Below are 14,533 nucleotides of genomic sequence, written 5' to 3' on the forward strand. Positions count from 1 at the left end.
GGAAGAAGCACCTGGTTCCTGGCTTCAAATAGGCCAGCTCTGGCCATTGTGGCCATCTGGGAGTGAACCAGGAGATGAAGACCTCCCCAACCCCTGCCTCTGCCACTCTGCCTTTCAAATAAATAAATCAATCTTAAAAAAAAACAAAAACAAAAACAAAAAAAAACAAAAAAAAAACACTATCTGTAGCTAGCAGACATGAAAATCCCACTCGGCAAATACCGCGCACTGCAGGGAGCTGTGTTTCTGCCCCATATCCTCCCAGCAGCCACACTTACCTGGCAGAGCTCCTCCGCCACGTCCAGCATCCCTTGGCGGAAGAAGTGCTCCACCATCACCTCATTGAGAAGCCTCTGGCTGTCTGCCTGCCAGCAGCCATCTATTCCCACACTGCTAATGTCAGAGTCAAAGTTCTGGGAAAAGAAAGAAAAGGAGTCATGAATGGATGCTTTTCACCTCACCCAACAGCAAGCATGCGCCTCATTTCACTCTCAGGGTTCCTGGTAAGCACCTCATCCCCTTCTGTCTGCAGACCCAGGGCACGGAACCTTCTCCCTGTCCATTTTACTCTCAGGTGTTCCTGGTAAGCATCTCATCCCCTTCTGTCATACGACGGAACCTTCGCACTGTTCACCCTTGTCACCCTTTCTGAAGAGGAAACAGGTGTCTTTTTGGAGAATATTTTGGAAAAACATACTGATTTAATAAGAATCTCTGTGATTCCACTGAACTCAAGTGAACAGACTGAGTTCTAGACACACTATATCGACAGTCTTGGAAGAACACAGTATGACTGTACAAGCATACTCCCTGCAGCACGGTCTGTAACAGGGAGAACATACACGCCCGTAAATAATCCATGGTCCATTCAAACAACGCAGCAGTGAGGTCAGGACTGCAGGGACGGCCAGGCACTCACGGGGCTGGTGCGTTTACTCCTGGGCTCGCCAGCTACTATGTACCCGTGGGTCTGACTCTAAACAGTATACTACAGACTGAGCTGGGGACAGACCCAGTTCCCAGGCCCCAGAATGGCTACAAACACAGGACAAAATTTGCATAGCTACAATGGTTTTGAAAATGAAACTTAACATTGAACCTCAACCCAGGGAAGACTGATCAGAGCATGCGGCCTGAGCCTACCCAGGTAGAATCTGTGAAACAAAAGTATCAGCTTTCTCCACAGAATTTAAGCAAGACCCACAGTGTTGTAATATTCAGTATGTCCTGGATACACACACAGTTATTCTGCATACAAAGTAACAAGAAAAATCTTAACTGGGGGCAAAAATCATTGACACCAAGAGGATGCCAATACTGTAATCAAAGATTACAAAAGATTTAGAGTAATCAAAAGAGTTAGAGTAATTCTTATAAAAATGTTCCAAGAATAAGGGCAAGCACCTTTGAAAGATAGAAAGATTCAGCAAAAAATAGAAGATACACGAGCCAAAAATTCTTTAAAAATTATTATATAGACAGACAACAGAACGCAGGTGTTAGCAGAAAAACAATCAGTGAAGATAAATAAAAATTGAACAGAAAAGATTTAATGACAGCCTCTGGGACTGTGAGAAAATAAGAAAAGACCTAATATTTGTATCAAAGAAGAGGATACAGACTGGTATGGAAAAATAATTTGAAAAGCATTTCCCAAGTTTGGCAAAAGATATAAACTTGAGATTCAAGAAGTTCAGTGAACTACAAAAAAAAAAAAAAAAAAAAAAAAAAACACCTCAAAGAACACCTCAAAAGCACTCCTAAAAGCCAAAGCCAAAGCAAGTTTTGCAAGCAGCCAAGGTGCTACTTTTATGGGAACTATAATTCAAATGATTGTAGAGGCCAGAAAGGAGTGACAAAACATCCATCAAGTCCCCAAAGAAATTCTGCACTCAGGGAAAGTTCCCTTCAGGAAGGCAGATGAATGAAGACGCTCCCAGAGGAGGGAAGGCTGCATTTGTTGCTGGCTGTCCCGCTCCGCACAACTGCCAGGCTCTTCAGACAGAAGAAAACGAGGCAAGAAACCTGAAACATCAAGGGCAACCTACTGCACCTCTGCCAGCCTTCTCCTACCCGCTTCCCCTCCCACTCCCCCTCGTCTTTCAAAGCCACTGCCCTCCGAGAAGCCTCCGGCACCCTTCCTGAAGGCACACAAACTTAGGCAGGGTATTTAGATTGAACCGAAATCACAGCTGGATTGTTCTACAGCGCGTACCCAGAACGGGTGGCAAGTGACCACAACAACAACTGCACACGACCACTCCTGACAGTCAGCACAGGGCAGAACACCACGCTGCCCCGGAAAGAGCTATCTCCTCTGTTTGCAAACATGAAGCCGTAGCCGATAGCTGAACACACACAATAAAATTTGGAATCACTTGGACAAAACCAAAACACCAAGATTACTGTCATTCTTAATTTTATTCATTTTCTTTTTACGGACATCTTTCGTGGCTTAGTATTTAGCCTAGAGAATGGAAATAACACCAAGCACCTAGAAGCTACAGCACCCACGCATACATACAACAGACAGATCGATCCCTGGCCCGGAAGAACCACAACTGCTTGGATGAGGTTCTGCCTGCTGAGAGTTAATTTTCCAACAGCTCATCTATCCTTATGCTGTCTGTGACAACTCAAACATTGAGAGGGGGACTATGTTTTTCCTCTCTGGACTTGACTAGAGGTAAGAGCAACTGATGTTACTATGTTCTCCCATATTTTAAACCCCAAAAGCCATTCAAAAGACTAAAGGTGGGGGTATCTGCAGATCCCAGAACTGATTACAAACCCTGTGACCTGCCAATAACTATCAGCCAGAATCACCGAGAGTAACTGAGACAACCCCTCACTAACCTAATTCAATCCAAATTAAACCTTCAGGTTTCTAACACGCACTTGAATATTTATTCCCAAACCTCATCAAATTCCAACAAATCTTTCAGGCATGGTCCTCAGCAAAGAAATGAAACAAATCTGCATGGCACGAGGGTCAGCTCCAAGGACAGCCCGCACTAAAACAGACTCAGCAGTGTATCTTCAATCAGAATTTTAACGGTTACCATACCAGACAGTACCTGCTCACACAAAAGAATTGCCTGAATTCTTTCCTTTATATAACAAAAGTGAACATGGATCACCTAGAAAACTTTAAAAATAGTCCACCATTTAAACAATTTCCATGGGTCTGTTACAAAGTTCTGTAATGATGTCCTTCCCTTAGCCTTGTTTCCTTAAGGCTTATGAACGTCACCATCATATGACTCAAGAAAACCTAAAACCCTTAAGGTCAGAATCTCTGTATTCAAACTTGATAACTTATGTGCTATTCTTGGAGAATCAGCATGAATGAGAAATGCACCAGATGAAATTTTCTGAGTTTCCTTGCATCATTCTAACTTTCCAGTTTAAACTCACTGAGGAAGGTAAGTAAACGACTTTCACCCATAGTATGTTTTCTAGTCCCAAGTAATGAAAATTAAAACTGAGATTATAGGGTCACACTCCTCCGGCTAAAACTGCAGGTTCTTACTCAATGTTGCATCAGAGCTGGAATCAGGTCCAGCTTCTGTTGCTAGGCAACCAACTCATTTGCATGGCCGCCCAAAAAATCCGCAGCACTGTGAGGACGGGGTGAAGAGAAATACCTGTCTATAATTAGCATCTTGTGTTACCGCACTTTGTCCTTTCACGTGTTTAAGGCAAAGCCTGTCCCAATGCTTTGAGACGGGAAGGAAGGACCCAGACAAGAACCAAAAGCAAAAAAGCACACGTTCAAGGCATTCAAGGGTGTGTCTGTCTGGAGAGGATGTTCTGGTTTGGAAGGAACAAGCTGGAAAACACTAAATTTGGAAGCTGAGGCAGAGAAGTCAATAACTTCAACACAATTTCGTTTTGAAACTGAGACCTACATGGCCCACCCTAACTGGATCAAGAACAGGCTCTCAAGTCAGCCAAACTTGCAGGGCTGGCTTTCGCTGTTCACCACCAAAACTCAACCCACTTCTCAAACAGATTTTATGCAATTTCAATTACTGAGCAGACAGTGGTAACAACGTGGTAAAACTCTCTTTTATTTTTAAGGTGCCAATTCTCTAGTATTAACCTTTTTTTTCCCCCAAACTTTCCCTCTACTTTGAAGGAAAATTGGTGCATGAACCTAACAATGCATTATTGTTGCATCTACCGGGAACAAATCCCCTGGCAAGCATGCAGTAAATCTGGTTTAGCAGTGAGGCAGACTGCAAAGGAAACCTAACAGGGTAAGATGACGTGGATCCTGGTTCCCATCAGATGGTAGAATCGAGCTACTCACACACAACCCACAAAAGCTTAATACTCAGGTCTGAAAACAATCTCCTCTCAATAAGACAACTGAATAGAAAAAAAAAAAATGAAAGAAGAGCATAAAATTCACAAAGGGGGAAATCCTTGTGGTCAAACGCAAAGAGATGCTCAATCTCAAACATGATCAAAGGAACACAAAATTGGGAGCAAGGATTTAGTCTAGCAGTTATGTCTCATATTGGCATGCCTGGGTTTCATTCCTGGTTCCAGCTCCTGACTCCAGCCTCCAACACAGGACCTGGTGGGGGAGGTGGGAGTGATGGCTCAAGTGACTGGGCTCCTGCCATCCATGTAGAAGACCTGGACTACTACATCCCTGGGTTCTGGCCCAGCCCCAGCCATTGTGGGGATTGGGGGAGTGAATCCGTGGATGACAGCTCTCCTTCTGCCACTCAAATAATAAAAAAATGATTGTAAAGGCAAAATTAATACAAGTAGATACTATTGCACATCCATTTGATTAACTTTTCAAAAATTTAACGTCTGTTGATACCTGCGCTATAGGTTGAGAAATGAGGAAACAGGAAGTGCTGAATGTGTCTGGTAGGACTGTAACTTAGTCTAGACCCTTCAGGGAAGAACTTGGTAATCCCGGTAAAGCAGCTGATGAGGCGTGTGTCCTGCGAGGAGATGATCCCTATTTACGCAGATTCCAGACAGCCTAGCAAACTGTGGGCTGGCAACACATTCAGCACTCTGGAGGTGCATTTTACATACTGGGGCTACCTTTTTAGATATTCCATATCCTCTACTGTACAATATTTGCACCTCTACTTTGGGTTTCCAAGATAGGGGGAAGGTAGGTTCACAGTGACGGCCCTTACTTTATAAACAAAGGAAAGGAACACGCCCAGATCCGGAAGATGCTCCACACTCCAGCCATCTGTCATTCGCCTTCCTCACTATCACTTTACCCAGTTTGGCTGTGGTCAGCCTGCTGCCCGTGATGCCGCCTTATCAGAACAGATCACAGAAGTTTGCGTGACTGTTCTTTTTAATTAACTCCCAAAGATGACAAACATCTCTGTTATGATTCTGGATACAAAGGAGAGATTTATATGTGGTGGGTGCCCTGAGGGTACAAGAGATCAATTCTTTCCAGAAACTTCAGTACGGGAGAGTTCCTCTGAGTCTTAGAGTCTGAGGCTGCTGCTGTTCCGAGTTAGACAGACAGACAGACAGTGAGTGAGCTTTCACCCAAACGCCCACAACAGTATCTGGCAGAAGCCAGGAGCCAGGAACTCGTCTCCCATATGGGTGGCAGGACCCAACTACTCAAACCATCTCCCACTGCCTCCTAGGTTGTGCCTTGGCAGGAAGCTGGAACCAGAAGTGGACTCAAACATAGGCACTCAGATATGGACCACGGGCATACAATTAGCGACTTAAATGCTTAACACCCGCCCCAAATCTGGGTTTTCATCCCAGCTCTTCCGCTTGTTTTCTAGCTCTGTGACCTCAGGTACGTTACTTAACCTCAGTTTTCACATGTGAAAACCCCTACTGGTACCTATCCGACAGCAAACCTTCCCAATAACTCAGCAGAAGGCCAGGTCGTGCCACCAGTCTTCTCATATTTAAAAGAATCATTGGAAAATATCAACAGATATGAAAAAGCATATTAGATATTGGTGATAAGCTCATTAACTTAAAAGCATTTAAATACAATCACAGACCGGGCTGGCCAGCAAGGCTTAATGCGTATAATGCCCTTTTGTTCCTCTTAACCCAACCTGCCTGGGATGTTAGACCAAGCACAGTACTTCCACTTCCAGACACAGCAAATGGGGTCTGTACCACATTCACGTGCAGCGAGACCGTGGACACCAGACTGCAAAGGCCCCAGGCTTTCCTGTGGCCCAGATTGTAACTCATCAAATCACTACCTGCAGCAGCTAAACGATGCAGCTGCATTCTGCTCAGAACACAAGAAATAAGAAAAACACAGGTCTGTAACTTAGAACTAACGATGCAATGTGACAGATGGCCGCGAAGGCAGAGTTTAACTTTTGTTTGTAAATGATCTCCAGCCTGAAAGGGCAGAAGCAATACCGGCTCACAGGGGCTGACGCCCAGAGAGCGAAGCCACAGAGCATCCAGTTGTTCATGAGCCAAGGCTCTCGTTCTATCAACGGAAACCTTTATTTTTTGTAAAGATTTATTTTGTTTATTTGAAAGACAGAGTTACAGAGAGAGGTAGAGACAGAGAGAGAGGTCTTCCATCCACTGGCTCACTCCCGAGATGGCCACAACAGCCGGAGCTGCGCCGATCCAAAGGCAGGAGCCAGGAGCTTCTTCCAGATCTCCCACGTGGGTGCAGGGGCCATCTACCTGCTTTCCCAGGCCATAGCAGAGAGCTGGATCAGAAGAGGAGCAGCCGGGACTAGAACCAGCGCCCAAGGCCAGGGCTTTAACCCACTGCGCCACAGCGCCAGCCCCAGAAACCCTTCTTGCCTAAGCAAGTAGGACTCAAAGAAAGGGGCAGGCAGGAGGGTAACTGGGCCTCTATCAGCACCTGTTTCCCACGCCAAAGCACTCTTCCAAGGCTACGAATTGCTCTCAGGCTCACATATTCCCAGCCCCTCCTTCCCTGAGAGTGCCGACAAGAAAGGTCCTGGGGAGGTCTTCGGGACACCCACCTGCAGCAAACCACTGAGGCCAAGCCTGGCTGGGTCAGGTGAGTCAGGTCCACCCCGGTGCACAAGGCAAGCAGCGGATGGCAGCTCCTCTTCAAACCCCATGACTTTCAGAGCAACATCCTCCCTCCCGACCTCGGCAACGCATTTCACTAAATGCCTCGCACAAGTGCAGATACACTGCCTCCTGCATCTTCTTGATCTGTTCTCCAGTAACTGGGGCAGCGAGTGAGGCACAGCTTTCCAACTATTTTATTTTTAGGAAACACATTACTCTTGGCATGGTATCAATATTTTCTTTATAAATGTATCAATTGTTCCATTTTGTTAATTCCAGAAATTCTACCTATGATATGTATCAAATTATGCTTATATTTCAGACCTCAGCTTACTTCTTTTTATTCTTAATCAGAGTGAATTTTCTAGTCTTTTTAATTCTCCGTCTTCCTTAATGCTTATATAATGCTATAAGACGTTATCTATTACACAATGATAGAATTTTGGAGCTAGTACGTAACTTTACCCACTACTATTTAAGGCTGAACATAAGAACTCACCACCCACTGCTATTTTTATCTTCTCTTACATCCCAGTCATACCTACGTAAAAGGCAGTTCCAGACTGTCCACCTACTATCTTAAAACACTCGGCATTTCCTGGTTTATACCATTATTCCATTCACTCTGACAGTCAGCATTTCACCCTGCCAATGTAGATGCTCCATCTAGTGGCAGAAAATCATTTCAGACAAAGTAGTTTAAAAACAACGTTAACCATTATTTCCCCCCTTCAACATCACCAGATGTACAACGCTCTCACTGATTCCCTAGTACAGCACAGAGCACACCCTTGGGTGAAAACTTTTCCCCAACCCTGACCCATCACTTCCAGGTATATACCTGGACATTACTGAATATCTTTGAGTCTTAGTTTCCTCATCTGGAATGTAAGAACAACACATCTGTATTATGGGATACAAGTACATGAAGCATTTGGTTCAGTATCTGGAACACGGCCAACTCTAAGTGACCGCTATTATCTCCCTACTCCAGACCACTCATGGTCAAGCCATCTTCAGCTCCTTCATGATTCACTCCACTTCCCGTAGGCCTTCCATCATTTACCTCCTCCCAACTCCATCTTCCCCTCCTCCCAGCAGGGCCAGGCACTCTAACCAAGTCAATCCCTTGTGAGTGTTTAACATGAGTCAAGCACATTCCCAGGTGCTGTTTTACAGCCTCTCTTCCTAGCCCTGTGGAGAATCACAGCTGACTGCTCTGTCACTCTGAATCTTACCCATATTCTCAGTCAAATCTAGGGCATCACTCTACAAACCTTAGATTAATGAAGAGCACAGCAATTGTTCCTTTATGATAAGCAGCGGTTACCCTACACAAGCTTATTTTATGTTGTGGAATCTTCCCAGGCATATGTGTACAATAAGCACTTTATATGATCAAACAAGACTGCAATCGTAAACACCATAAAAACTGTGTTTTTATATTTTAACTGTACTATGGCAGATTTTAGACAATTCACAATCTTAGTACTAGTTATTTCAACACATATATACACACCTCTGAAAGTAAAGCAGTGATTATTTTTATCGACTTTTCCTATAAATTAAAAAAAAAAGCCAAAGAAAATGTAAAACATTGAATAAAACGTCCTAAATCAGAATTCCAGATTTTCTAAAAATGGGACAGGAAATTAAAAGCAGCCCAACGCAGAATTTCTTTACACTAAAAAAAATTTTTTCCACAGAATCCAATGGCTGGTATTATTTATTTTCAATAGGAATCATACTATGAGCATTTGAAAATGCCAACTTATTAAAGCAGATTTCTTCAACTTTTTATATTCACAGTAATTATAAGCCAGAAAATGCCTTGGTTACTACCACCAGAAACCTCTTTTCTGTTTACATTTTTAGAGAAGTCATAGCTAGAGAACCTGAAAATACATGAAGATTAAATGAATTAAAGGGATGATTATCATTTAGCATGTCAAAAATTTACCCAAATTTCTTAACTCAAAACCAGCCTGCTAATGAAGGCTCTCTGATTGCCCCCATCTTGTGAGGGAGGGAGCACATGTCCCTAAAATGCTGCTCGCAGGCTGCTGGATGGCATTCCAGGTTCCCAGGCAGGTCGGTCTGGTGTGGCGCTTAAAAGCCTGGGCCACAAGAGCTCCAGCTCCACCCTGCTTGCTCACCACTCACTCACAAGAGTCCACTCGGCTTTTACAACAGGCTGCCCGGAGCCTGCACAAGTTTATCCGAGTCACATGACAATGACAACTGGGGACTTGACAAGTCAGTGGAGTCTCAGGTGACAAAGCCCAACAACAACACGGGAATCCATTCACAATATCCAGGTGGTTCTAGTGGGGAAAGAGCTGCCTCTTCAGAAGAGACCAAGTAGATGCCAAAACTCTCAGGAGGAAGTGTGTGGAAAGATGCTAGAGAACCGGGCTGGAAGACCCAGGTGTTCCTCTGTGGCTCTGGAGTACAGTCTAACAAATACTCGTTGGGATGGTATGTGAGAAGAATCCAGAATCCAGGTCACATAGAACATAAACTACTTTCATAGGAACATAAAACAATTCTTGAAAGAAATTTTAAAAGAATTATTTGAATATGCTCATGAAAAACAAAATGCCTTCAAAAGAGGAAGGAGCTAATTGAAATATGTAATCAGGACCATCCACCTCAAACACATCCTCCCCAATAATAAAGCCAAAATGCAAATCAGTCAGCAAAAATGTATCCCTGGATATCTATTCTGAAAGAGCTATTTCCATTTTTTGGCACCAAGTACATCAAAACGGTTCGCCTCAAAGGAAGTCAAATACCTACCACCCTTCTGGGTGGATGTATCTGCAAAGACCTGCCGGGCCTGCAGGAGACCTGCTCAGCAGCGACAGGACACAGACACAGCAGGTGACGGGAAAACACAGCTTCTCTACCAGTGACAGAGCGCTAAGCTGGTGGACCACGTGCCTAGCTGTTCTCCATCCTGGAACACACTGAGCTATGGCTGAGCCGGTTCCCACTTAGGGCAGGCACCTGCCATCTCTTCCCGGGCACTCTTCTCTGACTACCTTGGAAGCGTTAGCTTTCCCACCGGCATGGCACCTAAGGTTCTGCCACTCAGATGCCGTCAGAATTGCGGACGGCAACTTCACGGTCTGGTGGGTAACCCCAGGAACCCACTAGGGTTCTCTCCCGGCTTTGAGCCGTGAGAATCACCAGAACACCTCATTCACTTTCAACAACGAAAATCTGAAGCCTCTTCAACACTCCCATTTATGGCCCTAGGCAAACTGAGACATCCTCACCCAGCGTCAAGGCCATCTCCATTGCCCTGGTTCTTAAGTGAACACACAGCAACAGCTACTTCAGGTAACAACTGAAGACTTCCAATGCAATAACCCCAGATAGCCTGAGGCCATGCCCACTTCCCAAGTTGTGTCCACTCCCCGGGAGTTGCCAAACAGGCTTCATGACCTCAAAGCTACTTCAGAGAACACTCACTGTCTTCCCAGCCTTTGCTGGCGACTGCCGTCACTGATCCAACAAGGAGGCCAGCACGCTGCAGCTGCCAACACCTCCCGACCTCTTTTGCAGAGTCAAAGTCTTGCCACCATCCCACTGAGAGCTCAGTCAAGGGCCACTGGCTTCTGTAAGCCACTGGCTACCAACCCAAGTCCGCAGACCCCTGCTACTCACAGTCCAATCATACAGCACCTACCAGAGAACGCTGTGTTCTTAGACGCAGAGTTCTGACTTCCACAGCCTCAAGCCTAACCTTGCAATGCTACTCATTAAGATAATTTCTCAGGGCTGGCATTGTGGTGCAGCCGGTTAATCAGCATCCCATGAGTGCAGGTTCAAATCCCAGATGCTCTACTTCCCATCCAGATCCCTGCTAATAGGCCTGGGAAAGCAGACGATAGCCCAGGTGAGAGACCCAGATGCTCCAGACTCCTGGCTTCAGCCTAGCCCAGTTCTCCACTCTTATGGCCATTTGGGGGGTGAATCCGTTATTTCTGTCCCTTCCTCTAACTTTGCTTTTCAAATAAATAATTAAAAAAAAAGATAATTTCTTTTTTTAACTTTTTTTTTTTGGACAGGCAGAGTGGACAGTGGGAGAGAGAGAGACAGAGAGAAAGGTCTTCCTTTGCCGTTGGTTCACCCTCCAATGGCCGCCGTGGCCGGCGCACTGCAGCCAGCACATCGTGCTGATCCAATGGCAGGAGCCAGGTGCTTCTCCTAGTCTCCCATGGGGTGCAGGGCCCAAGCACTTGGGCCATCCTCCACTGCACTCCCGGGCCACAGCAGAGAGCTGGCCTGGAAGAGGGGCAACCGGGACAGAATCCGGCGCCCCGACCGGGACTAGAACCCGGTGTGCCGGTGCCACAGGCAGAGGATTAGCCTATTAAGCCGTGGCACCAGCCCAAAAAAGATAATTTCTAACAGGCCTACCCTGACTTACATGGACCCACTCCCTAGAGTCAGTGAGGTTCCATTATCCACATTATAGCTATCACTCTTGTGCATAAAGACCTAGCAATTCATGGGACCATTTAGGAGATGCCTTTGCTACAAAGAACTCGCCAAGAATTCTTCCTATCCTCCTGGAAGCTTACAATGCGGGGACAGAAAAGTTTCTGATCAGACTTAACCTGAATGGCTCAAGCAGTCAGACGTATCACACAGTAACCTTGGGCTAACTCCTCTTAGACGATGAACTCCATAGGTAAGCCTGCCCAGTGCTAAAAATGATAACTACTTATGAATCGACCACTAAGTCAAAGACTGCTTATTCAGGAAATGTCACAAGGAAAAAAAAAATCACCCACCAGAAGTGACTGGCATGGTTCGCTGGCAACCAAGCCACCCACACATGAACTCACACACAGAAGGCAGCACTGAAGAAAAGCAACCAGTGTGCCCACAGGAAGCCAGGAGCCAGGATGCTGCAGGGGAGACACAGGCAAGGGCGTTATTCTAATCACTCCTAACAGACACAGCCACAGCCAGGGACTCACTCAGGAAGCAGGAAAAGTCACTCCTGAAAAACAGACTCCCACAGACACAGTTAAAAGGTCTCTGGAACCTCACCCTGACCCTAAGAGCTCCAGTCACAGAAGCAAACGGATAAACACAGCTATAAAAGGAGGGGCTTTTTTTTGTTGGGTTTATTTTTGTTTTGTACATAAGAGCAACAAAGAACTTTAACAAGAGTAACTTAGTAGGGGCGGTGTTGTGGTGCCGCAGGGTTAGGCTGCAGCCTGCAACACCAGCATTCGCATTCGCATTCGCATTCACATTCACACTCTTTCTCCTCTCTCTCTCTCTCTCTCCCCTCCCCCTCCCTCTCTGTAACTCTGCCTTTCAAATAAATAAAACAAACCTTTAAAAATAACAAAAAGAGTAACATAGTAAAACCAGACCTATAAAATATAAAATGCAAAGAAGAAAGGAATAGCAAAAAAATAACAATGTGGCAAAGTACTGTCAGAAGTACCATGCTGAAAAACCAGACAATACTTCCTTCAATACCATACCTTATCGATGGCTTTTCCAACCCGAGAAACACTGCTGTGGATGTCTTTGTGGTCCGAGGCCAACTTTTGAACAGTATCCTTTATTCTCTTACAGCACTGCGTCAAAACAAGTGAAAGTGTCCCTGATAATTCAGCATCTTGTCCTACGAAAGAAGAAAGATTAGTTAGTCACCAAAGCAAACCCAGAGATGGCAAGTTTCACACAGAAGAAAAATCAGTATCTGCTTTGAAGCAGATGGTCATAGATGTTTTTTTCCAAGTGAATACTGAGAATGATAGCTAAAACAAGAAAATTAAGAAGCCATTTTTATAATTGCAAAGATAAGCACAGACTGTGACTAATATTGTAAAGAGATTATTATCTTTCAGAAAATATGTCTAAATGAGTAAATTATCCAACTCAGTTAAACTGTTCAAGACATTTGGAGGTGGGGGGAGTTATTTATTTATTTGAAAGGCAGAGTTACAGAGAGGCAGAGGCAGAGAGAAAGAGAGAGGTCTTCCATCTGCTGGTTCACTCCCCAGATGGCCACAATGGCTGGAGCTGGTCTGATCCAAAGCCAGAAGCCTGGAGCTTCTTCTGGGTCTCCCACACGGGTGCAGGGGCCCAAGCACTTGGGCCATCCTCTACTGCTTTCCCAGGCCATAGCATAGAGCTGGATCAGAAGAGGAGCAGCCTGGATTCAAACCAATGCCCATATGGGATGCTGGAACTGCAGGTGGCAACTTAATCTGCTATGCCGCAGTGCTGGCCCCATCAAGGCATTTTTTTTTTTATTACTTTGATGTGACAGATTTAGTTTTTTAAAAAGATTATTTTCATTTTATTTTAAAGGCAGGGAAAGATCCTCTATCCACTCTCCCTCCCCCCAATCCAGGTACCCACAACCACTCCAGGGTTGGCCAGGCTGAACCCAGGAACTTAGAACTCAAAGTCTCCCACATAGGAGGGCAGGGACACTAGAACTTGAGCCATCACCTGCTGCCTCCCGAAGTACACATAAGCAGGAAGCTGGACGGGAAGTGGAACAGGGACTTGAACCAGGCACAGCTCAATGGGATGGGGACATCTTAAACACTATGCCAAATGCCCAACCAAGCCGGTCTCTAAACATTTTGGTTGTTACCAAATTTCCAAAAGAAAGATGATTTAGTTTAAATGTTTCATATCCCATATAAAGAAGAAAAAAACTTCTTTGGATGCCATGATCTGCAGAATACGGCTGATACCACAGGCCTGACACTGCTATCCTTAGAACATCTTGGTTGCAAAGTTGGCCCTTGGCTAGCAACTGGGAATTTGGAGTTCAAGAAGGTTCCCACCATTCCATAACTCATAAAAATGGCTCACCATGCCTAAACTGTTGTACAGTGGGTGCTTATGGTGAACACCTGCTTTGACTGAAGGAATTTGGAATTCTGGTCCACACTAGTCAGAGGACTCCTCCATGACTAGCCCCAATAAAAATCTGGGAGACGGAGCTTCTCCGACAACTTAACACTTGTCCTAATTTGTTATTGGAGGAACTGAGTGTATCCTATGTAACTCTATAGGGAGAGAACTCTTGCATGTGTTCTCCTGGCTTTCTGGACTCCACCCTTTGAGCCTTTTCCCCTTTGCAGATGTTTCTTTGCTATAATAATCTCAGGAGCACAACCAGATGCTGAGTCCTGTGAGTACTCTCAGTGAACCACTGGACCCCACGGGTGTCCTGATGGCCCCTAACATGCTGGTAAATCAACTGAGAGTCACTACACTTTGGACCCGCCTACCTGTGTTACCTCCTTCCAAACCTTGTTCCTCTAGCAGCCAAAAAGGGAGGAAGCAAAGGGGGAGAACAAATCCAGTACAGTATTTCTCAATTACTCCTCTAGCTACATATCCTCTCCTGAAAGTAACAGGCTGGACTTCTGACATCTGTCATATAGCAGTGGTTCTCATTTACTTATTTATTCATTTACTTGAGAAGCAGAGTTAC

At 45.1% G+C, this 14,533-nt stretch overlaps 1 protein-coding gene across 4 annotated transcripts in view; it reads right to left on the reverse strand.

Moving 5' to 3' along the window:
• The window catches only part of RMND5A (required for meiotic nuclear division 5 homolog A), a 58,857-nt gene that overhangs the window by 26,360 nt on the left and 17,964 nt on the right, over window positions 1–14,533 (reverse strand). For all 4 annotated transcript variants that reach the window (XM_002709647.6, XM_017340241.4, XM_008254149.5 and 1 more), the window contains exons 2-3: window positions 12,555–12,697; window positions 279–413 (exon numbers count right to left, since the gene is read on the reverse strand). In XM_002709647.6, the coding sequence (XP_002709693.1) occupies window positions 279–413; window positions 12,555–12,697 (278 nt within the window). The remainder of the gene's footprint in view (window positions 1–278; window positions 414–12,554; window positions 12,698–14,533) is intronic.

The sequence above is a fragment of the Oryctolagus cuniculus genome, chromosome 2 (genome assembly GCF_051225735.1).
Source record: "Oryctolagus cuniculus isolate XC-2025 breed Fujian yellow rabbit chromosome 2, ASM5122573v1, whole genome shotgun sequence".
NCBI classification, from domain to species: Eukaryota; Metazoa; Chordata; class Mammalia; order Lagomorpha; family Leporidae; genus Oryctolagus; species Oryctolagus cuniculus.